The 27,692-nt window shown below is 42.6% G+C and overlaps 1 protein-coding gene across 11 annotated transcripts in view; it reads left to right on the forward strand.

Moving 5' to 3' along the window:
* Positions 1 to 13,793: 13,793 nt before the first annotated feature.
* Positions 13,794 to 27,692, forward strand: part of chd6 (chromodomain helicase DNA binding protein 6) — a 107,136-nt gene continuing 93,237 nt past the window's right edge. For 9 of the 11 annotated variants that reach the window (XM_021568383.2, XM_021568394.2, XM_021568390.2 and 6 more), the window contains exons 1-2: positions 14,509 to 14,749; positions 15,813 to 15,862. In XM_021568383.2, the coding sequence (XP_021424058.2) occupies positions 14,680 to 14,749; positions 15,813 to 15,862 (120 nt within the window). In that variant the 5' untranslated portion in view covers positions 14,509 to 14,679. Of the gene's footprint in view, positions 13,991 to 14,289; positions 14,467 to 14,508; positions 14,750 to 15,812; positions 15,863 to 27,692 lie in introns of those variants that run through there. The other 2 variants (XM_021568393.2, XM_021568392.2) reach the window with 2 other exon arrangements.

The following is a 27,692-nucleotide window of genomic DNA, read 5'->3' on the forward strand; positions in this document are numbered from 1 at the left end:
GCTCCACTTCACTCCCCATGTCATGTGACAGAGAAGACAGAGCTGAAGGATCTGTGTGTGGAGAGAATCTTTCGGCACCTGTGATTGGCTCTTCAACATGTGTCCAAGAGCCACATAAAGCATAATCTTTATATACTGTAACTCTCACTCGGTTCCATTGTGAAAAAGAATAGCTTTAACAAACAGAATCCCACTACTGGATCTGATCAATCTTTACGCTACGCTTAATATTTCACTTGCTGTATGTTTACAGACTATGCTACTGGTCTAATCACTCTGTTGATGGTTCATGCTGACATATCAATGACATACACCAAATATTCACAGACTTAGTTTAGACCATGGAACATTTACACTTTCATGATCCACCTTTATCTGATTACAGCTGCACATATTTTAGCATTCTAGATGTACTGTTTTGGAGTAACACAAACACTGCTCCCATCACAGCAAGAGACCATGCATTCAGCTGTACTGATATCTTGTTCTGCATGTAGCCAGTGATCTGTACTGTTTATGACCTGTCTGTGCATATGGCTAATGTGACATAATAGCGCCCTCTGTTGTTGAATGTGTAACTTGCAAAATAAATGAGACTCATCTCTCCATTGAAGTGCAGATTATTCACCCCACTTACCCATGGGTCTACAGCATCACTTAGTTTCCATGGATGAGGCAAGATAGAAATTACTGCATGTCAATCGTATGAACACACCAGCCCACCCAGAAAACCCAGACAGGCCAACTGGACGAAAGATGGACCAGACCATCTGACATTTGACCGCACTGCCCTATGGCCAGTTCATTTCTGCATTCATATAATATCATATGGAGAATGAACATAAGCGGTTAGGTTATGGAGTGGAGCTGACTAACCAGGCAGTCAACTCATTGGCTTCGTCTTAATGAATTTGAGAGGAAAATCCTAATGGAGCCAGACAGTGAGTACCAGCTATCCCAACTTGCTTGAAACAATGACGAGAAGATAGAAACAACTTCACTGAGAAAAGCAGAGAAGTTTAAGGTCGAAATCATTAAAAAAAGATTGGACTTTCTAGCTTTCTCTGGGCTGAGTTCCAAGCGAATTAGGAGAGGAGTGAGAAGGGGGAGCGCAGGGAAACAAGGCAAATGTCGGGGATTGCAGGGGAGCACAGAACAGATGCTTAACTTCTTTAACCCTTACAGAACCAAATATGTTTCTCATAAAATGCTCAAGTCGCATATGGATTGGGGATTTCTAAGCATGGCGCTCTAATTGTGATTTTTACACAAGAACTCCCAATGATCGTTTATTAACCAGTATTACTGAACTACAATAAAACTTGAATTTGAAACTTTTTGAAACGGACAAGCCCAGGCAGTTCCTCCTGGTTTTAGTCTGTTTTCCTCTGTTTGGTGCATAAAGAACATGACCCAGTGCTTTGCTTACTGCAGTAACTGGTAGAGCAGATGGGTGGAGAATCAGCTAAGCTCTTGAGACTCAATCAAAGCATTGGCAAGATAAGCAGAATTGCAGGTGTAGCCTCCTGTACAGACATTGGGCAGGGTCAGTTTTTACTTCAGAATATCGAAAATGAGTAAATACATACTGAACTGTTATTTTACGAATTCAACAGCAATTTGTTGTCATCAAGAGAGAATAAGTACATGTTTTTTTAAAACAAAAATAAGTCAAAAAAGAAAAAAAGAAAAAACAAAGAAGACATCTGCAGGTCGTTCCAATGTAGGAAAACAGTTTCTACATTGTATTTTTAATATTTATTAGGATCCCCAATTAGTTGCTGCCAAGGCAGGGACTACACTTCCTGGAAAACAACACAGCAAACAGGAAACAACACAACAACAGAAAACAACACAACAAATGAAATATATATTATACATAAATATACATAGCACTACATTTACATTAGAATTGAGTCATTTAACAGACACTCCCATCCAGAGCAACCCACAGCAAGAGCATCATTTTAAGACTGCCAGGTGAGACAAGTACAGATCACAGTCATATCCCAACCATGTATCACATACTGTACATAATACAATGCATAATACAACAGAAAATGCATAAAAATGTCTGTGTGTCTCTTCACAGTCCCCGTTGTGCCGTAAGGTGTTCTTTTAACTGTTTTTTTAAATCTGGGTTTATTGCTATGTTAGGTTACCTGGGGTGGCAGATAGTTCCATTTAGTCATGGCTCTATTTAATACTGTGTTTCACAGCTTCTGTTCTGGACCTGGGGACTGTGAAGAGACCTCTGGTTGCATGTTGTGTGTGATACTGATGAGTGTCCGAACTCCGTGCCAACTGTTGAACAGACAGGTTGGTACTTTCAACACATCAACACCTCGCTCAAAGACCAATAGTGATGCAGTCAATCTCTCCTCTACTTTGAACCATGTCATTGACATTCGGCCACCGTGTACCGACTTGCATTAAAAGTTTTAGTCCCACTTTGAACGAACTACGCACTTTATGGAGTCTTTTCAAAACTAAGACTACATGCTTCAGAAACTCATACTCATGAAACAGGGTTGGGTAGGTTACTTTGTAAATGTAATCCGTTACAGTTACTAATTACCTGTTTTGGATTACCCAAACTCAGTAACCTTTATCTGATTACATTCTGTTGGTTTTAGATTACTTTCCCCTTAAGAGGCATTGGAAAAATGTATGCTACCAATTGAATGACATCTATTGCAAGATAAATCAATGTTAAATTTACATTGCTGGCCAATATATGGATGTTCAATTTTAGTTTATGGGTTGGTTATGTAGGCTTCTTCTAACCCATCGCTTTCTACTACATACAGTGCCTTGCGAAAGTATTCGGCCCCCTTGAACTTTGCGACCTTTTGCCACATTTCAGGCTTCAAACATAAAGATATAAAACTGTATTTTTTTGTGAAGAATCAACAACAAGTGGGACACAATCATGAAGTGGAACGACATTTATTGGATATTTCAAACTTTTTTAACAAATCAAAAACTGAAAAATTGGGCGTGCAAAATTATTCAGCCCCCTTAAGTTAATACTTTGTAGCGCCACCTTTTTGCTGCGATTACAGCTGTAAGTCGCTTGGGGTATGTCTCTATCAGTTTTGCACATCGAGAGACTGACATTTTTCCCATTCCTCCTTGCAAAACAGCTCGAGCTCAGTGAGGTTGGATGGAGAGCATTTGTGAACAGCAGTTTTCAGTTCTTTCCACAGATTCTCGATTGGATTCAGGTCTGGACTTTGACTTGGCCATTCTAACACCTGGATATGTTTATTTTTGAACCATTCCATTGTAGATTTTGCTTTATGTTTTGGATCATTGCCTTGTTGGAAGACAAATCTCCGACCCACTCTCAGGTTTTTTGCAGACTCCATCAGGTTTTCTTCCAGAATGGTCCTGTATTTGGCTCCATCCATCTTCCATCAATTTTAACCATCTTCCCTGTCCCTGCTGAAGAAAAGCAGGCCCAAACCATGATGCTGCCACCACCATGTTTGACAGTGGGGATGGTGTGGTCAGGGTGATGAGCTGTGTTGCTTTTACGCCAAACATAACGTTTTGCATTGTTGCCAAAAAGTTCAATTTTGGTTTCATCTGACCAGAGCACCTTCTTCCACATGTTTGGTGTGTCTCCCAGGTGGCTTGTGGCAAACTTTAAACAACACTTTTTATGGATATCTTTAAGAAATGGCTTTCTTCTTGCCACTCTTCCATAAAGGCCAGATTTGTGCAATATACGACTGATTGTTGTCCTATGGACAGAGTCTCCCACCTCAGCTGTAGATCTCTACAGTTCATCCAGAGTGATCATGGGCCACTTGGCTGCGTCTCTGATCAGTCTTCTCCTTGTATGAGCTGAAGGTTTAGAGGGACGGCCAGGTCTTGGTAGATTTGCAGTGGTCTGATACTCCTTCCATTTCAATATTATCGCTTGCACAGTGCTCCTTGGGATGTTTAAAGCTTGGGAAATCTTTTTGTATCCAAATCCGGCTTTAAACTTCTTCACAACAGTATCTCGGACCTGTCTGGTGTGTTCCTTGTTCTTCATGAGGCTCTCTGCACTTTTAACGGACCTCTGAGACTATCACAGTGCAGGTGCATTTATACGGAGACTTGATTACACACAGGTGGATTGTATTTATCATCATTAGTCATTTAGGTCAACATTGGATCATTCAGAGATCCTCACTGAACTTCTGGAGAGAGTTTGCTGCACTGAAAGTAAAGGGGCTGAATAATTTTGCACGCCCAATTTTTCCGTTTTTGATTTGTTAAAAAAGTTTGAAATATCCAATAAATGTTGTTCCACTTCATGATTGTGTCCCACTTGTTGTTGATTCTTCACAAAAAAATACAGTTTTATATCTTTATGTTTGAAGCCTGAAATATGGCAAAAGGTCGCAAAGTTCAAGGGGGCCGAATACTTTCGCAAGGCACTGTATAATAAATAATATGATTAAATGATATCTTTACATTAAAAAACAAAGCCTATCAGATTTCCAGTCATTCCAATAAATGTTTTACCCCTTGATCTTCAAGAAAAGGACTTGGAAATACAGAAGCATAGATTAGCCAACTTGTTTTACCTGAGCATAAGCCCTAAACTAAGGATTTATTAGCCAGCCCTACTCTGTTGTTTATGATTTTGTTGTCAAGGAGTACTGATTGGGCTAACTGATTCGAGTTGGAATGCGCTCATGGAATGGCATGCTTTGAGCACTACTGAAAATTGCTATTTACAGTTGAAGTCGGAAGTTTACATACACCTTAGCCAAATACATTTAAACTCAGTTTTTTGCAATTCCTGACATTTAAAAATTCCCTGTTTTGGGTCAGTTAGGATCACCTCTTTATTTTAAGAATGTGAAATGTCAGAAGTTTACATACACTCAATTTGTATTTGGTAGCATTGCCTTTAAATTGTTTAACTTGGGTCAAACGTTTTGGGTAGCCTTCCACAAGCTTCCCACAATAAGTTGGGTGAATTTTGGCCCATTCCTCCTGACAGAGCTGGTGTAACTGAGTCAGGTTTGTAGGCCTCCATGCTCACACATGCTTTTTCAGTTCTGCCCACAAATGTTCTGTAGGATTGAGGTCAGGGCTTTGTGATGGCCACTCCAATACCTCGGCTTTGTCGTCCTTAAGCCATTTTGCCACAACTTTGGAAGTATGTTTGGGGTCATTGTCCATTTGGAAGACCCATTTGCGACCAAACTTTAACTGATCTCTTGAGAAGTTGCTTCAATATATCCACATAATTTCCCTCCCTCATAATGCCATCTATTATGTGAAGTGCACCAGTCCCTCCTGCATCAAAGCGCAACCACAACATGATGCTGCCACCTCCGTGCTTCACGGTTGGGATGGTGTTCTTCAGCTTGCAAGCCTCCCCTTTTTCCTCCAATCATAACGGTGGTCATTATGGCCAAACAGTTCTATTTTTGTTTCATCAGACCAGAGGACATTTCCCCAAAAAGTACAATCTTTGTCCCAATGTGCAGTTTCAAACCGTAGTCTGGCTTGTTTTTGGTGGTTTTGGAGAAGCGGTTTCTTCCTTGTTGAGCAGCCTTTCAGGTTATGTAGATATAGGACTCGTTTTACTGTGGATATAGATTGTAACGGCTGTCGTGGGAAGAAGGTGAGGACCAAAGCGCAGCGTGGTACGTGTTCATCTTATTTAATGAAAACTGAACACTGAATAACAAAACAACAAAGAAACAACCGGAACAGTTCTGTCTGGTGTAGACACACAAAGACTGAAAACAACCACCCACAAAACACAATCGAAAACAGGCTACCTAAATATGGTTCTCAATCAGGGACAACGATTGACAGCTGACTCTGATTGAGAACCATACCAGGCCAAACACAAGAAATAGAAAATCATAGAAAAACGAACATAGACAACCCACCCAACTCACGCCCTGACCATACTAAAACAAAAGACAAAACAAAGAAACTAAGGTCAGAACGTGACATCGATACTTTTGTACCTGTTTCCTCCAGCATCTTCATAAGGTCCTTTGCTGTTGTTCTGGGATTGATTTGCACTTTTCGCACCAAAGTACGTTCATCTCCAGGAGACAGAAGCTGTCTCCTTCCTGAGCGGTATCACAGCTGCGTGGTCCCATGGTGTTTATACTTGCGTACTATTGTTTGTACAGATGAATGTGGTACCTTCAGGTGTTTGGAAATTGCTCCCAAGAATAAGCCAGACTTGTGGAGGTCTACAATTATTTTTCTGAGGTCTTGCCTGATTTCTTTTGATTTTCCCATGATGTCAAGCAAAAAAGGCACTGAGTTTGAAGGTAGGCCTTGAAATACATCCATAGTTACACCTCTAATTGACTCTAATGATGTCAATTAGCCTATCAGAAGCTTCTAAAGCCATGACATAATTTTCTGGAATTTTCCAAGCTGTTTAAAGGCACAGTCGACTTAGTGTATGTAAACTTCTGACCCACTGGAATTGTGATACAGTGAATTATAAGTGAAATAATCTGTCTGTAAACAATTGTTGGAAAAAGTACTTGTGTCATGCACAAAGTAGATGTCCTAACAGACTTGCCAAAACTATAGTTTGTTAACAAGAAATTTGTGGAGTGGTTGAAAAATGAGTTTTAATGACTCCAACCTAAGTGTATGTAAACTTCCGTCTTCAACTGTATGTATACAGTGCCTTGCGAAAGTATTCGGCCCCCTTGAACTTTGCGACCTTTTGCCACATTTTAGGCTTCAAACATAAAGATATAAAACTGTATTTTTTTGTGAAGAATCAACAATAAGTGGGACACAATCATGAAGTGGAACGACATTTATTGGATATTTCAAACTTTTTTAACAAATCAAAAACTGAAAAATTGGGCGTGCAAAATTATTCAGCCCCCTTAAGTTAATACTTTGTAGCGCCACCTTTTGCTGCGATTACAGCTGTAAGTCGCTTGGGGTATGTCTCTATCAGTTTTGCACATCGAGAGACTGAAATGTTTTCCCATTCCTCCTTGCAAAACAGCTCGAGCTCAGTGAGGTTGGATGGAGAGCATTTGTGAACAGCAGTTTTCAGTTCTTTCCACAGATTCTCGATTGGATTCAGGTCTGGACTTTGACTTGGCCATTCTAACACCTGGATATGTTTATTTTTGAACCATTCCATTGTAGATTTTGCTTTATGTTTTGGATCATTGTCTTGTTGGAAGACAAATCTCCGTCCCAGTCTCAGGTCTTTTGCAGACTCCATCAGGTTTTCTTCCAGAATGGTCCTGTATTTGGCTCCATCCATCTTCCCATCAATTTTAACCATCTTCCCTGTCCCTGCTGAAGAAAAGCAGGCCCAAACCATGATGCTGCCCCCACCATATTTGACAGTGGGGATGGTGTGTTCAGCTGTGTTGCTTTTACGCCAAACATAACGTTTTGCATTGTTGCCAAACAGTTCAATTTTGGTTTCATCTGACCAGAGCACCTTCTTCCACATGTTTGGTGTGTCTCCCAGGTGGCTTGTGGCAAACTTTATACGACACTTTTTATGGATATCTTTAAGAAATGGCTTTCTTCTTGCCACTCTTCCATAAAGGCCAGATTTGTGCAATATACGACTGATTGTTGTCCTATGGACAGAGTTTCCCACCTCAGCTGTAGATCTCTGCAGTTCATCCAGAGTGATCATGGGCCTCTTGGCTGCATCTCTGATCAGTCTTCTCCTTGTATGAGCTGAAAGTTTAGAGGGACGGCCAGTCCTTGGTAGATTTGCAGTGGTCTGATACTCCTTCCATTTCAATATTATCGCTTGCACAGTGCTCCTTGGGATGTTTAAAGCTTGGGAAATCTTTTTGTATCCAAATCCGGCTTTAAACTTCTTCACAACAGTATATCGGACCTGCCTGGTGTGTTCCTTGTTCTTCATGATGCTCTCTGCGCTTTTAACGGACCTCTGAGACTATCACAGTGCAGGTGCATTTATACGGAGACTTTATTACACACAGGTGGATTGTATTTATCATCATTAGTAATTTAGGTCAACATTGGATCATTCAGAGATCCTCACTGAACTTCTGGAGAGTTTGCTGCACTGAAAGTAAAGGGGCTGAATAATTTTGCACGCCCAATTTTTCTGTTTTTGATTTGTTAAAAAAGTTTGAAATATCCAATAAATGTCGTTCCACTTCATGATTGTGTCCCACTTGTTGTTGATTCTTCACAAAAAAATACAGTTTTATATCTTTATGTTTGAAGCCTGAAATGTGGCAAAAGGTCGCAAAGTTCAAGGGGGCCGAATACTTTCGCAAGGCACTGTATATGTATATATACACACACAGTGCCTTCGGGAAGTATTCAGACCCCTATTGAAGCAACATCTCAGACATCATCTCCTGCCTCATGGGTCGTGCTCTGGAGTGGGCGAACGCAGTCAGGAAGTGTCACGACCAAGTGTCAAGACTCCAACCGAAGGTAGCTCCCCTTCCCGTTCGGGTGGCGCTCGGCTGTCGTCGTCGCCGGCCTACTAGCTGCCACTGATTCTTTTCTCCCCCTCCTTATGTGTTTATTGATTACACCTGTTTTGAGTTGGTTGTATTAGTTAGGCTTTATTAGTCAACCGGCCCGCCCGTTTCTTTGATCATTGTAACCCTGGTGTTTGCTACAGACGAACGTGTTCGTGTATTTAGTGCTGGACTGTTTTCGTTCCCTGTGTCTGGGACATTTTGTTTGAGCACCCATAAGTGGGGTGGCTGTGGTTCACCGTGTGTACATTAAAGGAGCACTATATTGAACTCTCTGCTTTTCCTGCGCCTGACTTCACCCTCACGACACCCAGTACCTTACAGAATCCCGCACCAAGAAAATGGAGTCAGCAGGAACAGCGGCCAACCCTCTCCCATCGATGGAGGAACGGGTTCTCCACCATACCACTGTTCTCCATCGGGACCAATGGGAGAGGAGTGGTCTCCTCTCTCCACCTTCAGCTCCCCCAGCTCAGGACTCACCATCCCCCTGCTCCAGCGCTCTCCGTCTTATGCTCCCGAGGGTTTATGATGGAGCGGCGGCGGGGGGAGCCGAAGAGCCGAAGTGCCAGGGGTTCTAACTCCAACTAGAACTGTACCTGGCCACCATAAGACCCACTCCCTCAGGAGCGGAGAGGGTGAGTGTCCTCATCTCCTGCCTCATGGGTCGTGCTCTGGAGTGGGCGAACGCAGTCTGGAATGGCCCAGACTCAGCGAAGGAGCACTACCCAGAGTTTTCCCGCCGTTTCCGTGCCGTGTTTGACCACCCTCCAGAGGGCCGAGCAGCGGGAGAACGACTATTCCATCTCAGGCAGGAGAAGAGGAGCGCCCAGGATTACGCGCTGGAGTTCTGGACCTTGGCAGCAGGATCTGGGTGGAACGACAGGGCCCTTATCGACCACTACCGGTGTAGTCTCCAGGAGGACGTTCGCAGGGAGCTAGCGTGTCTTGACACCGCTCTTTCCCTGGATGAGTTGATTGACATGTCCATCCGACTGGACAATCTGCTGGCTGCCCGCGGGCGTTCGGAGAGGGTCCTGTGCGTTCCACCACCCAGCACCTCTGCTCCCGTTCCGATGGAGTTGGGAGGGGCCGTGCCGAGGGGTACCGGAGGAGGAGGCCCCCCCCTGCACCAGCTGTGGTCGGAGTCCGTCTGGGAGTCGAGATGGCTGGCGGAACACTTCTCGATCACCCCAGGTGAGTCAGCACCAAACTCACACAGAACCCCCTGTTAGTCACATGTTTGTCTTGATTTATTTTCTTAAATTTTTTTACGCATCTGGAAACTTTATGGATCGCGGACTCGCCCTTAAGTTAGGTGTTCCGCTTGTGCCGATAGATTCTCCCTTTCCCGTGCACTCCCTAGATAGCCGGCCATTAGGGTCAGGGGTGGTCAGGGAGACCACGGTTCCACTGGACATGGTAACACAGGGGAATCATAGGGAGCGTATCAGTCTCTATATTATTGATTCGCCTGCGTTTCCAGTGGTGCTAGGGATTCCCTGGCTGGCCCGGCACAATCCTAAAATTTTGTGGAGACACAGGGTTCTCCAGGGGTGGTCAGAGGAGTGTTCTGGAAGGTGTCTGGGAGTTTCCATCTGTGCCACGTCGGTGAAGAGTCCAGACCAGGGTCCCACGGTGTGCATTCCCCCCCAAGTATGCCGATTTGGCAATCGCTTTCAGTAAAAAGAAAGCGACTAAATTACCACCTCATCGACCGGGAAGGGATTGTGCGATAGATCTCCAGGTAAACGCTGCGCTTCCCAAGAGTCACGTGTACCCATTGTCCCAAGAGGAGACGTTGGCTATGGAGACATATGTCACGGAGTCTCTGGGACAGGGGTACATTCGGTCCTACATCTCACCCTTCTCCTCGAGTTTCTTTTTTGTGAAGAAAAAGGAGGGTGGTTTGCGCCCGTGTATTGATTATAGAGGTCTAAATGTCATCACAGTGGGGTTTAGTTACCTCTCATTGTGTGTTCTCCAAACGAGCCGTCTCCTTTCTAGGTTATCGCATTTCCACCTTGGGGGTGGTGATGGAGGGTTACCGCATTAAGGCCATGCGTAATTGGCCGACTCCAACCACGGTAAAAGAAGTGCAGCGGTTTTTGGGTTTTGCCAACTACTACCAGAGGTTTATCCGGGGTTTTGGCCAGATAGCGGCTCCCATTACCTCACTGCTGAAGGGGATCCCGGTGCGGTTGCGGTGGTCAGCAGAGGCTGACGGAACTTTCAACAGGTTGAAGGTGCTGTCCACGGATGCAAAAGGCATGAGTGTGCAAAAGGCATGAGGAGGTAGGCGAATAATTACAATTTTGCAGATTAACACTGGAGTGATAAATGATCAGATGGTCATGTACAGGTAGAGATATTGGTGTGCAAAAGAGCAGAAAATAAAATAAATAAAAACAGTATGGGGATGAGGTAGGTAAAAATGGGTGGGCTATTTACCGATAGACTATGTACGATACGGAGGATCGGTCCCCCGAACCTACTCCTATCCTTCCCGCCTCGAGGCTGATAGCACCAGTGGTATGGGAGGTGGACTCGGACATCGAGCAGGCGTTACGGGCGGAACACGTGCCTCCTCAGTATCCGGCGGGGTGGAAGTACGTACCGCTTGGTGTTCGGGACCAACTGATTCGGTGGGCTCACGTCCTAACCACCTCGGGTCACCCTGGAGTGGCGAGGACAGTGGGGAGCCTTCGGGGGAGGTATTGGTGGCCTATCTTGGCTAGGGCCATTAGGGTTTATGTTTCCTCCTGTTCGGTATGCGCCCAGAGTAAGGCGCCTAGGCACCTTCCTAGAGGGAAGTTACAACCCCTCCCCGTTCCACAACGGCCATGGTCTCATCTCTCCGTAGATTTCCTGACCGAAAACACTACGGTTCTGGTGATTGTGGATCGGTTCTCTAAGTCCTGCCGTCTCCTCCCGTTTCCCGGTATCCCTACAGCCCTACAGACTGCGGAGGCATTATTCACCCACGTCTTCCGGCACTACGGGGTGCCGGAGGACATTGTTTCTGATCGGGGCCCCCAGTTCATGTCCCGAGTATGGAGGGCGTTCATGGAGCGTCTGGGGGTCTTGGTCAGCCTGACCTCCGGTTATCACCGGAGTTTAAAAAATGTTTAAAAAACATTGATTGATAGGCCATTTAAACTTATTGAATTCAACCATTATTGGGTTCAAATACACATCTAGATGTGTGAACAGCCATCCAAAACAACCACAATCCGTAAGGCCCAAATAGCTAAATGAGAGCGCAGCAGTGTGAGTTACGTCAATGCGGTAAGTAGATATCAATAATAAGTGAGTGGGTGGGGAGGTTGGTATAGCACTTCATTTTACAGGCCTACTGTTTCCACTTAGTTTATCTAGTTAGTAGGTGGTTATGCATTAACAATGGATACTTTCATATAGGCCTAGAATTCAGCACAATTGTTAACCTGGTACCAATGGTGCATGTGGTGCTTGATTGATTGAATCCCAGAGGAAGTTAGTCATGTGCTACAGTACCAGGATTTGGGATATCAGCAGTGGCTGGATCATGGATGCCAAGGGGAACCGGGCTTCCCCAAAAAATTGAAAACAAAAATAAAAAATAATAATGTATCTTTAGTCTCTCTGTTTCATAATTTTCCTTCATGAAGGCAAGGGAAGTCAGCGAGCATCTGGCCTTCCTTGACAAAAAAAGTATAAAAAATGTGTCAATCAGCATTTAGCTAAACTTAGCAACCTCAACTGTGAATGGTGCATCAAAAAAAAGTGTCAAGGGAAGCCAGCTTGGCATTGACATCACTCCTATCAAATCCCATTGAGAGCACACGTCATTGACAGAAAAACTTAAATTGTTGCATCTCATTGTGCTGTTGTCCTCCAGTGGCTAGCTAGGCAGCTAGCTAAAATTGTCCCTTTCTTAAATTATCCATGGATGGAGATAGAGATTTGGACATGTGGTTCAGATCGAACCGATAATTAATACATTGTTGTGCCCCTGGCCTGAGATGATGGAAGTTCAATATGTAGCTAGATGTAGAAGGCTAATGTTAACTGGCTAAAGTTGATCATGAATGGAAGTTAGGCTAACGAGCAAGCATTTTAGCCAGCTAGCTTAGGACAGCAACAAATAAAAGAGTGTACTGTATGACAGAGTGATAGACCGTTTCGTCAACATGAAAGAGAGGAGGATGGCATTGGCTTTTCTCTACAAGTAGGGTGAGTCAACATGTTTTTCTACTTGCACGAACGCGCCCACACAGAAAGAGGAACCATGGGCAGCCACATCATATTTAGTTTACGTTGATTGGACTATATTGAAATGTTGAAATTAAAATTATGCTGGAATAGTGGAGGCAGCTCCTGTTTTCTTTGCGACTTGTGGTAACTCTGTGTGTTTCTAAATCAAAAGTTATTTAGTGGTCCGAAGATGTCAGAAACATTAACTTGCTTGATCATGCTGTAGGTCTTGTAACTGTCTGTTACTGTACATGCAATGTCCTTTGTAGACATCACTGGACAGTGGTTACTATCCGGTTTTGTGATTAAACAAAGGTGTGGTTGAATTGATCCTGTCACTGTGTCTTCTTATTGTCTTGACCTGTAAGCCTATATATCACGGTTGCAAGGCATATGAATTAACAGGTTATTGCGCATACAACGCAATTATCACAACATGTAAGTTGTAATATATATATATATATATATATGTGGGGAGGGGGGGCTTGCTACTGGATACCAGTAGAATGGAGAATGAAAGCTGGAATAGGACTACAGACTTAAATTTACTATCCACCTGATGTCGAGAGGGGCATGGGCAATAAATAATCTTACCTCACCCGACTCACCTGGTTTATTCATTGTATTCAACTGGTTTATTCACCTGACTCTATAGCATGGCCAAGAGAAAGTGACAGACAATAATCGAGGTGAACTGTCCAAGCCACTGAATATCTCCCTTGTACAGTAAACCCTAGCCTACAGCAAGGGGAGGCTAAGAAACTAGACAGTGACCTACCTGAGCATTAGCCAGGTAAACCAGGACACCTCACCATACATTTGTCCCTATACAAACATGTTTCAAAACAAAGTGTTATGACTGAATGATACTTGTAGGTTTAACTCACAGCAATCTACAACCACCCCATATGGGGAATCACAAAATGTGTCACTAACTCTGAAGACTTCACAGCAGGTGACGGACAAAATACATTTTGCTGATTAAATACTGAAGAATGCCAACGCGTTATAATCCAGGACATTTCACATCCGGGAAATTAAACATGAGCAAAGACGTGGAATGTTACATTTTTTTTTCCTTCAACGAAAGCACCATGATTGGTGAATGCAAGGAAGAAGAAATATAAAACCACCGGAGAGCCAGCCGTACAGCAATGAAACCATTAGATTGAGACCACGAAAAAAAAACGTGTTAAACGAAGGACCGAAAACCGAGTGACTTTCATGGCCGAAAAAGGAGGTTTTCGTGCGGTTTTATGGTAAGCGAATTACTACTATACAACCAATCACATAAAGGGTGCACATCAACGCAAATAACTAAAAGTGCACAATGGTGCTTGCAATATGGGTTAGTGCTATAGTAGGTCATTGGGACGTCCATATCCTAAATCCTAACCTCACCCCACCCCACCCCCTACCCTTACCTTAAACATAACCTAGCCATAACCCTAAACATTTACAATTTCAATTTATATGGTGGTATGGACGTCCCAGTGATCCCAAATAGCAAAGATATGCAATATGTAGCTCTCAGACAAACGTAGAACGGCACTCCTTGTTTGACAGCTGGAGAACCAATGGAAATATCCATCGACCCAGCTGCGCTATGGTGCAGCCAATGAAAAATAGAATGTTACGGGTCCAATTAAGGTTAGGCTGTTGTAGCAGGCGGCCAGTGCTAAACTTCACCAAATAATAGCTGTTTGTATTTTGGCTGCAGCAGTAGCCATTTTAGGTAAGTAGGTTTTTTAACTTTTTATTTTTTTTACTCTGTGTTGTATTGCTGGGTCTTGTGTTGTGGTATGGTTGGGGAGTCTCGAACTCGTGCATCCCTCATGAATGAACTCCTCTGCTCTTGTGCTTTAAGAGGATTAAGAAATTGTACGGAGTTTTTTTTCCGCCGTCTCCCACCCCCCCTCAAATTTTGTATGCATTTTTCTAAACTGTCATGGCGTTTTGTGTCCTTGGAAATAAATGCGGGGGTAAAACCCAGTGTTCGGCAGCTGATGGCCTGACTGGTGAGTGTTGCCCGGGTAGGTGAGGTCTTATTGAGGGGTAGCGGCGGTGTCCCTGCGAGGAGTTTAAGGGGGTGTTAACACGTGTAAGGACTGGAATATATAACATCATTGCAGTGACATTAGTTAGCAGACTGGCTAGCTCGATGGATTGCTAATATAAATAGGACACGGTTCCCGCCGATGTAGTGTTTTTTTTTTTTTTTTGCGGAGATGTTTGGATGATTAACGCGGTCTTAATCATATAAGAACGACCAATTTGCCAGCCAACTTGTAGCAATTCTGTTCTATAGGCTACTACTTAATGATAGCCAGCACAAGTCCTTACCATTAAAGGCACGTTCCCAACGGTAGGTAAATTATTCCTATGGAATTTTTTGTAGGCGATCTACACCAGGTGCGACTCTGTGCAACATAAAACAAAGACCCTGGTTGCACGGGTAAAATAGCCCCCTGCACCACTTAAGGTTCCTTTTGTAAACTTATAAACAAAAAAGCTATCCCCAAATAAGAGCTCGCTATGAGCGAATACGTTTTTGTCTGATTTTAGTTTAGGGCAAACTTAATTTAGAAAGCAATAGTGCATTTGGTGGTTATTTTAATCCGGTAGTTTGTTTCCTAGTTTGGCTCACTACTTTCAAAGTGTCGTGCTGTAATTTACAAGTGTCTAACTTCAGTTGCACATTTTATTTCACATATAGCCTAGACTAGTTGACACATGAGTCAGACTTGCAGTAATTACATTGTAATTATTCATGGTGCCCAATCATGGAGGCCTAGATTTAATGTCTCACAAAAAAAGGCCTGGTGTAGTGTAACACAAATCTATCGATGGAGAAATGTGACAAACCAATGGTCACCTGTTTATTGTATTTTACCTTCAGCTGTGTTTCATTTACATTTTAAGATTACTAATATGAATGATCTTTTATGCAGAATAACTTTCTACAGGACTAGTCAACTAGAAATACCCCTCAGCCCCTTTGCAAATAATTTGACCAGGTCCTATTAAGGTTAGTGTGTTTTGTTTTTCACTTTAATAAAGAAATATATTTATGTGTCATAGATGCAGCGACGGTGAAGAGAAACATGAAGATACAAAATAAGGACAAACAGGTTTGTATCTTTTTGACCTGCATTGTTGTCTTGTGTCTTTACACGCATATTACGTTGTAAACAAATGTCTTCAGCAACCTTGAAATATAAAAATCAGGAATAGCACTGCCACTCAGCTCAATTCTGCCTTGAGTTGCCATAGTGTGTGGGTCGATATTTATGATCCTAAGTTCCTTCACAGATGGAATTGAAGGATGAGTCAGACCTATGTGTCTGACGCATCACACGCGTTACCATACAATGAGTATAGTCTCTTGGTCTCTGCTCATTTCTCACTGAGTTGTCCATGTTCAATGTTGAACCCAGGCCACACACAGAACTCTGTTCATTAGCCCTAGGGTCCTCAGGGCCTGAGGTTCTGGTTCGTGAGGGCCTTGATAATGGCAGGATTTCATTCTAAACCATGGCGATAGGCCTATTTGAAGACCCATTCTGTAATGATAGATGCTATTTGTTTTAAAGCCACAGTTTGCAATATGTCCTACAGTTCAATGGCCATTTCGTAGATGATATACAGATGGTTCCTTGAACGATAGTCCCATTCCTTACCAAACAAGGTGAAGGATCAGCCTTTAATCAAGTGTGTTATCTGACTATGACAGCTCCAAGTCCCTCCATTCTCCAATAGAATCAATGTGCAGTGTTTCCCCTTTTTGTTCATGTAAATTGTTTAAACAATTTAAATTGTTGCCGCCACCCCAGAATATATATATATTTTTATTTCAGAATGACAAAACATATTTTCAATGTAAACTTAAACGACTAAAACCAGATCTAGATATTGGAGTGCTGTATTTCTTTGAGAACTAACAACCACCAAATTAAAAACTAGACAGTCCTGGAGAATCTAACATTCCAAAAGTGTCATGTCATGGCCCATTGATTTTGTTATAATGTTTGAGTGACTTAGCATAAGAACACTGCATAAGCCATGGCAAAATGTGCACAATTGTAGGAAATTAGCTTTTAAACTGTAAATCTTTATCTTTGCCCCATGGCAAAATGTGTAGAATAGCAGGAAAGTAGATTTAAAACATCATAATGTTGTCTCTGCGGCCAAGAGTAGGGCCTCAAATGTTTGGTCGGAGACCGTGCCATTGGCATGCCCGCAATTTTTTATCCTGAGCAGATGATCACACCAACAAGTTGAGATGGGTTAGTGGCTGCTGGAATTCCCATGATACTGCTTATGTACAGAGTTGTTTCTTCAAAAGAATATTAACCAAAATCATGAATTTACCTCAGTGGCTGAATAAATATTGTACAATGAGATAAATCGGAAAGTGGCCACACCTTAACAATTTCGCTTATTGAATTAAAATTAGTAACTGACAACATTACACAACAATGCAATGCCTCTTGCATTTTATTCATCAATCTCACATCCAGTTACTGTAACTCCTGGATTATTATATGTGACCGACCGCCTTGATTCGGTCTTATGTAGCAAAATTTGAAATTGTGTTTTTTTTTTATACATTGAATAAAAGCAGAGACACAGAGCTACAAAATGGTATATCATACACTGCATTTGAGGAACAATGGGAAAGTAATTCTGCTTTGAAGGTTGATGAACTTGTAACTTCATTTTTGAGAAAATGGCCTTTGAATGTTTTAGTACCTACCGGAGAGCTATTCTTTGTCTACACCCATTCAGTATCATTCATATCCTCTTAAGTGTGGCCTTCAAGGCAGAGTTGCAACGAAAAAAACATATCTCAGATTGCCCAATAACAGTAAAAGATTAAGATGGGCAAAAGAACACAGACACTGGACAGAGGAACTCTACCTAGAAGAAAAGCATTCCCGGAGTCGACCTCTTCACTATTGACATTGAGACCGGTGTTTTGCGGGTACTATTTAATGAAGCTGCCAGTTGAGGACTTGAGGCATCTGTTTCTCAAACTAGACACTCTAATGTACTTGTCCTCTTGCTCAGTTGTGCACGGCGGCCTCCCACTCCTCTTTCATTTCTGGTTAGTCGGTTTGCGCTGTTCTGTGAAGGGAGTAGTACACAGCCTTGTACGAGATCTTCAGTTTCTTGGCAATTTCTCGCATGGAATAGCCTTCATTTCTCAGAACAAGAATAGACTGACGAGTTTCAGTAGACAGTTGTTTGTTTCTTGCCATTTTGAGCCTGTAATCGAACCCACAAATGCTGATGTTCCAGATACTCAACTAGTCTAAAGAAGGCTAGTTTGAATGCTTCTTTAATCAGCACAACAGTTTTCGGCTGTGCTAACAGAATTGCCATTGGAACACAGGAGTGATGGTTGCTGATAATGCCTATGTTGATATTCCATAAAAAATGTGCCGTTTCCAGCTATAGTAGTCATTTACAACATTAACAATGTCTACATTGTATTTCTGATCAATTTGATGTTATTTTAATGTGCTTTTCTTTAATACTTCTTATGGTATAGGGGACGCTTGCGTCCCACTTGGGGAAAAAAACCAGGGAAAATGCAGCGCGGCAAATTCAAATAATGATATAAAATCAAACATTCATTAAATCACACATGTAAGATACTCAATTAAAGCTACACTCGTTGTGAATCCAGCCAACATGTCAGATTTTAAAAAGCTTTTCGGCGAAAGCATTAAGAAGTGCTATCATCAGATAATAGCTATGTCAATAAAGAGGGTAGCATATTTCAAACCTGCAGGCGCTACACAAAACGCTGAAATAAAATATAAAACATGCATTACCTTTGAGCTTCTTTTGTTGGCACTCCAATATGTCCCATAAACATCACAATTGGTCCTTCTTTTTGATTAATTCCGTCCATATATACCCAAAATGTCAATTTTATAAAGCGCGTTTGATCCAGAAAAAAACAGCTTACAAAAACAGAACGTCACTACAAAACATTTCAAAAGTTGCCTATCAACTTTGCCAAAATATTTCAAACTACTTTTGTAATACAACTTTAGGTATTTTTAAACGTTAATAATCGATCAAATTGTAGACGGGGCTATCTGTGTTCAATACATCAATGAAACAAACCATGCTCCTTTTTACGTCTTGCGCAACTCTCAATAGGGTAACCTTGTTCCAGGATGTGCTTCTTCTTCTTTGCACAAATGAATAACCTCAACCAAATTCCAAAGACTGGTGACATCCAGTGGAAGTGGTAGGAACTGTAAAATGGTCCCTATCAAATATCCCTTGGCAAAGACACCAGAGGGAACGGTCAGAAGAAAAAAATAAAAAATATTCTGAACAGTTAGTCCTCTGGGTTTTGCCTGCTACTTAAGTTCTGTTATAGTCACAGACATGATTGAAACAGTTTTAGAAACTTCAGAGTGTTTTCTATTCACATCTAATAATCATATGCATATCATATATTCCTGGCATGAGTAGCAGGATGTTGAAATTGGGCACGCTATTTATCCAAAAGTGAAAATGCTGCCCCTTATACCTTAATTGATACTACCCTTCCCGGATCCGGGTGCGTAATCATCGCCTGAAACTAATTAGCATAACGCAGCGGACATAAATATCCCTAGAAAATATTCCTATTCGTGAAAATCACAAATTAAATATATTGAGACACAGTTTAGCCTTTTGTTAATCACACTGTCATCTCAGATTTTCAAAATATGCTTTACAGCCAACGCTAGACAAGCATTTGTGTATCATAGCCTAGCATAGCATTATGCCCTGCTAGCAGCAGGCAACATTTTCACAAAAATAAGAAAAGCAATCAAATTAAATAATTTACCTTTGAAGAACTTCGGATGTTTTCACCCACGAGACTCCCAGTTAGATAGCAAATGTTCCTTTTTTCCAAAAATATTATTTTTGTAGGCGAAATAGCTCCCGTTTGTTCTTCACGTTTGGCTGAGAAATCGACCAGAAAATGCGGTCACTACAACGCCAAACATTTTTTCAAAATTAGCTCCCTAATATCGACAGAAACATGGCAAACGTTGTTTAGAATCACCCTCAAGGTGTTTTTCATATATCTATTCGATAATATATCCACCGGGACAATTGGTTTCTCATTAGAAGCGATTGGAATAATGGCTACTTCTGTACTTTACGCAAGATTTTCTGCGGGAGCCATCATGTGACCACTTGCTCAATGTGGTCCCTTACGGCTATTCTTCAACATAAATGCGTAAAAAGACGTCACAATGCTGTAGACACCTTGGGGAATACGTAGAAAACGTAAGCTCATTCGTAGCCCATTCACAACCATATAAGGAGTCATTGGCATGCAGCGCTTTCAAAATATGGGGCACTTCCTGATTGGATTTTTATCTGGGTTTCGCCTGTAACATCAGTTCTGTTGCACTCACAGACAATATCTTTGCAGTTTTGGAAATGTCAGAGTGTTTTCTATCCAAAGCTGTCAATTATATGCATAGTCGAGCATCTTGTCGTGACAAAATATCCCGTTTAAAACGGGAACATTTTTTTTTATCCAAAAATGAAATACTGCCCCCAGAGTTTCAAGAGGTTAAGTGGTTAAAAAAGCAAGTACATTTCTAAGTGAGCCCAAACATTTGAACGGTAGTGTACATCATGGATGGACGTCTCTCACTGTCTCGGATGCAATGGTTGCCCTTAGTTTGAAGATGTATTCCGGAGACGGGTGTTTTCTCCTTAGCTATCATACTCAAATTTCACTGATTTCAAAACTCGGTCCTCCAGAAAGTGGAGAGCAACACTTATGTAGTTCTAAAAATAAAAAAAAGCTGTGTTAGACAGGATTACCTACACATACTGACCAGCTCAAATAGACAGAAGCGTGCTATATGGCAGACCAATCCAAACTCATCTCTCGGCATGTCCAGCCCACTCATTATCTCAGCCAATCATGGCTAGTGGAAAGGTTTCTGCATTTCTGTGGCTAAACCAACTAGGCCCGTAATTTAAAAAAATATATATTCGTAGTTACAGATGGCATACAAGTCTGTAATTAAGGCACATGAAAGTTCACATGTTCCAGAAGGAAAATAAATACATTTTACGTTCAAATGTTCTTTGTTTCTTTCTCCTGTGACGTAGTGACCCGCGGCATACGCCTAGTTTCCTGAAATTAGGATAGAAAACTTAGAGAAACGAGAATGGAAATGTTAGTTAGGTTGACGGAAGTGGCACATACCTGATTCTGACAAGTCCATGCTTGTGTCTGGTCCACCATCATGCTACCTCAATGGACTAGACTCGTCTCGAGACTTGACCATAAAGTTTCTAAAAGGACATCCTAGATTCGAGCCAATGTCTTAAGTAGTTGAACATGTTATTACTCTAATTTTGTGAAAGTGACGAACTGACACGTTTTCATTTTCGTCAAAAACAACTATAAATCGAAGGAGTGCCTTTGATTTGACGGCCTGCACAAGACGAATGTTAGACCCGGTGATGTGTTCCTACCCATGAAGTTAGCTAGCCAAAGTCACCATGACATCGCCTACAAGCTTGATCGGGGATTTCTATTGGAGAAGCAGTTTCTGCCCCTCTTCTTACTGTCTTTGACTAGATATCCCATTCAGAAGAATGTCCTTGTCCTTCTAAGACATTCTTCACACCCCTGCTATGCCAGATGGTTAGTTGGGCGATTTAGTTAAATTCCTTTCAATTCATGTTTCATTGGGTTTTCAGCTGGAAACAGAGCGAGAACAGGGAATGGAAGTCATGATTATGGCTCGGACAGAAAATGTTGCACTTTGTATGGACTATTCTACTGTAGCCCATGGTGATGAGTAGGGACGGGGGATGCTAGATCAGGCTGAAAGATGGGCTTGCTTCTTCATGGAGCACTGTCGCTTGGTTTTGGCCTGTTGGACTGTGATGCGGGCAGATGCCCATTTAGAATGGGAACTATACACTTGGCCTGTTCTGCCTGTACACATGCACCATGATGAATGCTTTAATGCCGAAACACATTGGTTTAATAAAGGAGCACTTTTATATTGAACTGATATTTTCCTCAGTAGCTGAATAACTATTGCACAATGAGGATAATAGGATCTACGCTATTTTGCTTTTACAATTGTAATTCATAAGTGGCAACATTACACAACACACTGGCATGGATTAATTCAAGTACATTACACTTACGCATATTTTACTATTTTATTTATTTCACCTTTATTTAACCAGGTAGGCCAGTTGAGAACAAGTTCTCATTTACAACTGCTACCTGGCCAATATAAAGCAAAGCAGTGTGACAAATACAACACAGTTACACATTCGAACATACAGTCAACAACACAATAGAAAAACCGATATACAGTGTGTGCAAATGTAGTAAGATTAGGGAGGTAAGGCAATAAATAGGCCATAGTGATGAAATAATTACAATTTAGCATTAACACTGGAGTGATAGATGTGCAGATGATGTGCAAGTAGAGATACCGGGGTGCAAAAAAACAAAAGCAATATGGGGATAAGGTAGTTGGGTGGGCTATTTACAGATGAGCTGTGTACAGGTGCAGTGATCGATAAGCAGCTCTGGCAGCTGATGCTTATAGTTAGTGAGGGAGGTATAAGACTCCAGCTTCAGTGACTTGCAATTCGTTCCAGTCATTGGCAGCAGAGAACTGGAAGGAAAGGTGGCCAAAGGAGATGTTGGCTTTGGGGATGACCAGTGAAATATACCTGCTGGAGCGTGTGCTACAGGTAGGAGTTGCTATGCTTACCAGTGAGCTGAGAGAAGGCAGGGCTTTACCTAGCAAAGACTTATAGATGACCTGGAGCCAGTGGGTTTGGCGACGGATATGTAGCGAGTGTCAGCCAACGAGAGCATACAGGTCACAGTGGTGGGTAGTATATGGGGTTTTAGTGACAAAACGATTGGCACTGTGATAGACTACATCCAATTTGCTGAGTAGTGTTGGAGGCTATTTTGTAAATGACATTGCCAAAGTCAAAGATCGGTAGGATGGTCCGTTTTACAAGGGTATGAGTGAAGGAGGTTTGTTGTGAAATAGGAAGCCAGTTCTAGATTTAATTTTGGATTGGAGATGCTTAATGTGAGTTTGGAAGGAGAGTTTACAGTCTAACCAGACACTTAGAATATGTGAACAAATACAAATACCTAAGTCAGAACCGTCCAGAGTAGTGATGCAAGTCGGGCGGGTGGGTGAAGAGCATGCATTTAGTTATACTAGCATTTAAGAGCAGTTGGAGTCCACGGAAGGAGTGTTGTATGGCTTTGAAGCTCGTTTAGAGGTTTGTTAACACAGTGTCCAAATAAGGGCCAGATGTATACAGAATGGTGTCGTCTGCGTAGAGGTGGATCAGAGAATCACCAGCAGCAAGAGCGACAACATTGATATGTACAGAGAAAAGAGTCGGCCCGAGATCTGAACCCTGTGGGACCCCCATAGAGACTGGCAGAGGTCGGGACAACAGGCCCTCTGATTTGACACACTGAACTCTGTCTGAGAAGTAGTTGGTGAACCAAGCAAGGCAGTCATTTGAGAAACCAAGGCTATTGAGTCCGACAATAAGAATGCGGTGATTGACAGAGTCAGAAGCCTTGGCCAGGTCATTGAAGATGGCTGCACAGTACTGTCTTTTATCAATGGCGGTTATGATATCGCTTAGGACCTTGAGCGTGGCTGAGGTGCACCCATGACCAGCTCTGAAACCAGATTGCATAGAGGAGAAGGGTGGGATTTGAAATGGTCAGTGATCTGTTTGTTAACTTGGCTTTCGAAGACTTTAGAAAGGTAGGGTAGGATGGATTTAGGTCCCTAACAGTTTGGGTCTAGAGTGTCTCCCCCTTTGAAGAGGGCGATGACCGCGGCAGCTTTCCAATCTTTAGGGATCTCAGAGATACGAAAGAGAGGTTGAACAGGCTAGTAATAGGGGTTGCAACAATTTCGGCTGATAATATTGGAGAGGGTCCAGATTGTCTAGCCCAGCTGATTTGTAGGGGTCCAGATTTTGCAGCTCTTTTAGAATGTCAGCTATCTGGATTTGGGTGAAGGAGAAGCGGGGGGACTTGGGTAGGGGTAGCCAGGTGGAAAGCATGGCCGACCGTAGAAAAATGCTTTTTGAAATTCTCAATTATCCTAGATTTAATCTAATATATTTTTGCACTATTGGTTAGAGCCTGTAAGTAAGCATTTCACTGTAAGGTCTTCACCTGTTGTATTCGGCGCACATAACAAATTAACTTTGATTTATTTAGTTTCTTAGCCTCAGTGCAGTGGGCAACTGGAAGGAGGTGCTCTTATTCTAAATGGACTTTACAGTGGACAAATCCTTTTGGAACTAGTGCTACAGGATGCAAATTTCTGTTTGAAAAATCTAGTCTTTGCTTTCCTATCTGACTGTGTATATTGGTTCCTGACTTCTCTGAAAGTCGAGTGAATCAGGGGCTATATCTGTTCTTAGTTCTACATTTTTTTGAATGGGGCATGCTTATTTAAGATTGTGAGGCAGTGATTGCTGAGATCCTGGTTGAAGACAGCAGAGGTTTATTTAGAGGGCAAGTTGGTCAGGAGGGTGACCATGTTTACAGATTTGGGGTTGTACCTGGTGGGTTCCTTGATAATTTGTGTGAGATTGAGGGCGTCTAGTTTAGATTGTAGGACTGCCGGGGTGTTAAGCATATCTCAGTTTACGTCACCTAACAGAACGAACTCTGAAGATAAATGGGGGGCAATCAATTCACATATAGTGTCCAGGGTACAGCTGGGAGCAGAGTGGGGTCTATAACAGGCAGCAACAGTGAGAGATTTATTTCTGGAGAGATTCATTTTTAAAATTAGAAGCTCAAACTGTTTGGGCATAGACCTGGAAAGTATGACAGAACTTTGCAGGCTATCTCTGGAGTTGATAGAACTGCCAAAGGGGGAGGAGTTGCGATCTTGACGGAAAATGTTGTAGTTGGGTATGGAAATCGCAGAATTTTTGGTGGCCTTCCTAAACTGGAATTCAGACACGGCAAGGATATCAGGGTTGGTGGAGTGTGCTAAAGCAGTGAGTAAAACAAATTTAGGAAGAAGGCTTCTGATATTAACATGCATGAAACCAAGGCTTTTTCAGTTACAGAAGACAACAATTGAGAGTTCCTGGGGACACGCAGGGTCTGGGTTAACCTCCACATCACCCGAGGAACAGAGGAGGCGTAGGATGAGGGTACAGCTAAAGGCTATCAAAACCGGTCATCTAGTGCGTTTGGGACAGAGAATAAAAGGAGCGGATTTCTGGACGTGGTAGAATAGATTCAGGGCATAATGTACAGACGGGTATGGTGGGGTGTGGGCACAGTGGAGGTAAACCCAGGCACTGGGTGATGATAAGAGAGGTTGCATCTCTGGATGCGCTAGTTATGCTGTGTGAGGTCACCGCATGTGTGGAAGTTGGGACAAAGGAGATGTCTGAGGTATGTTGAGTGGGACTAGGGGCTCCGCAGTAAACTAAAACAATGATAACTATCCTAAACAACAGTATACAAGGCATATTGACATTTGAGAGAGACATAAAGCGAGGCATAAAGCAATCACAGGAGTTGATTGGGAGAGGTATGACAACGGGTAAGACAACAACAGCTAATCAGCTAAGACAGCCACTACAGGTAAAATGGCGATGAATAATGGGCAGGGAGGGCCGGTTAACTACACGCAGGGCCTGAGTTTGGGGCTGTGGCCGACAGATAAACCCCAAAAAATAAACAAAATGGAGTACTGTGATTAATGAACAGTCCAGCAGGCATCAGCTATGCAGTTATGTAGCCAAGTGAACAGCAATAGATGGAACAGGTAAGCCGCGGGGTAGTCATTACTACGCTAGCACGCGGGAGACACAGCGTTTAAAGTTAGAAGGCCGGTGTTAGTAGAAGCGTCTGCTCTGACGTCCGGCAAAGGCCGGTTGATGGCACAGCGGATGGAGTTCTGTCGGCAGACCAGTTGTGGTGGTACAGTGGGGCGCCGTGTCGACAAAGGGTCCAGGCCAGATGGCGAAAGAGGTATTGTAGTTGTAGTAATTTCGTTTGCTAGCTTTGGGGCACTAATAATTATTATTGTTAACCTTTTGAGTTCCAAGTATCTTAACGGTTGCCCCAGCGTGAGTTGTTTATGCACACGATTTCAGAATGCACTCACTGTTCCAAAATGTGATTATTACGCAACAGGACAGTTAACACGTGCTGCCAGCTAATTATTTATAGGCTATGTTTCAACTTGTCAATTTCAAATGATTTTCTAACAACAGTTTGAATTGAGTTGTGTTCCGCCTCCTCAATATTTCCTCAGTTAGCTTACAATATTTCCTATTGTAGCTTACATTTTCCGGTTTCAAATAAAATTGTATTTGTCACATACACATGGTTAGCAGATGTTAATGCTAGTGTAGTGAAATGCTTGTGCTTCTAGTTCCGACAATGCAGTAATAACCAACGAGTGATCAAACCTAACAATTTCACTACAGCTACCTTATACACACAAGTGTAAAGGGATGAAGAATATGTCCATAAAGAGATATGAATGAGTGATGGTACAGAACGGCATAGGCAAGATGCAGTAGATGGTATCGAGTACAGTGTATATACATATGAGATGAGTAATGTAGGGTATGTAAACATTATATTAAGTGGCATTGTTTAAAGTGGCTAGTGATACATTTTTTTTTACATGTATGGCAGCAGCCACTCAGTGTTAGTGGTGGCTGTTTAACAGTCTGATGGCCTTGAGATAGAAGCTGTTTTTCAGTCTCTTGGTTCCTGATTTGATGCACCTGTACTGACCTCTCCTTCTGGATGATAGCGGGGTGAACAGGCAGTGGCTCGGGTGGTTGTTGTCCTTGATGATCTTTATGGCCTTCCTGTGACATCGGGTGGTGTAGGTGTCCTGGAGGGCAGGTAGTTTGCCAACAGTGATGCGTTGTGGAGACCTCACTACCCTCTGGAGAACCTTACGGTTGTGGGCGGAGCAGCTGTCGTACCAGGCGGTGATACAGCCCGACAGGATGCTCTCTATTGTGTATCTGTAAAAGTTTGAGTGCTTTTGGTGACAAGCCACATTTCTTCAGCCTCCTGACGTTGAAGAGGCGCTGCTGCGCCTTCTTTACCACGCTGTCTGTGTGGGTGGACCAATTCAGTTTGTCTGTGTTGTGTACGCCGGGGAACTTAAAATGTTCTCCCCTCCACTACGGTCCCGTCGATGTGGATAGGGGGGTGCTCCCTCTGCTGTTTCCTGAAGTCCACATCATCATCTCCTTTTGTTTTGTTGACGTTGAGTGTGAGGTTATTTTCCTGACACCACACTCCGAGAGCCTTCACCTCCTCCCTGTAGGCCGTCTCGTCGTTTTTGGTAATCGAGCCTACCACTGTAGTGTCGTCTGCAAACTTGATGATTGAGTTGGAGGCGTGCATGGCCACGCATGGGACTATCATTTGCTTTTCAACAGGACAATGACCCAACACACCTCCAGGCTGTGTAAGGGTAGTTGACCAAGAAGGAGAGTGATGGAGTGCTGCATCAGATGACCTGGCCTCCACAATCACGTGACCCTCAACCCAATTGAGATGGTTTGGGATGAGTTGGACCGCAGAGCGAAGGAAAAGCAGCCAAAAATTGTTCAGCATAAGTGGGAACTCCTTCAAGACGACTGTTCAAAAAGAAAATCCAGGTGAAGCTGGTTGAGAGAATGGCAAGAATGTGCAAAGCTGTCATCAAGGTGGCTATTTTGAAGAGTTTAAAATATGTTATAATTTGTTTAACACTTTTTCTTTTTGGTTACTTCATGATTCCATATGTGTTATTTCATAGTTTTGATGTCTTCACTATTATTCTACAATGTAGAAATAAAGAAAAACCCTTGAATGAGTAAGTTTGTCCAAACTTTTGACTGGTACTGTATATA

The sequence above is a fragment of the Oncorhynchus mykiss genome, chromosome 17, assembly GCF_013265735.2.
Source record: "Oncorhynchus mykiss isolate Arlee chromosome 17, USDA_OmykA_1.1, whole genome shotgun sequence".
Lineage (NCBI taxonomy): Eukaryota > Metazoa > Chordata > Actinopteri > Salmoniformes > Salmonidae > Oncorhynchus > Oncorhynchus mykiss.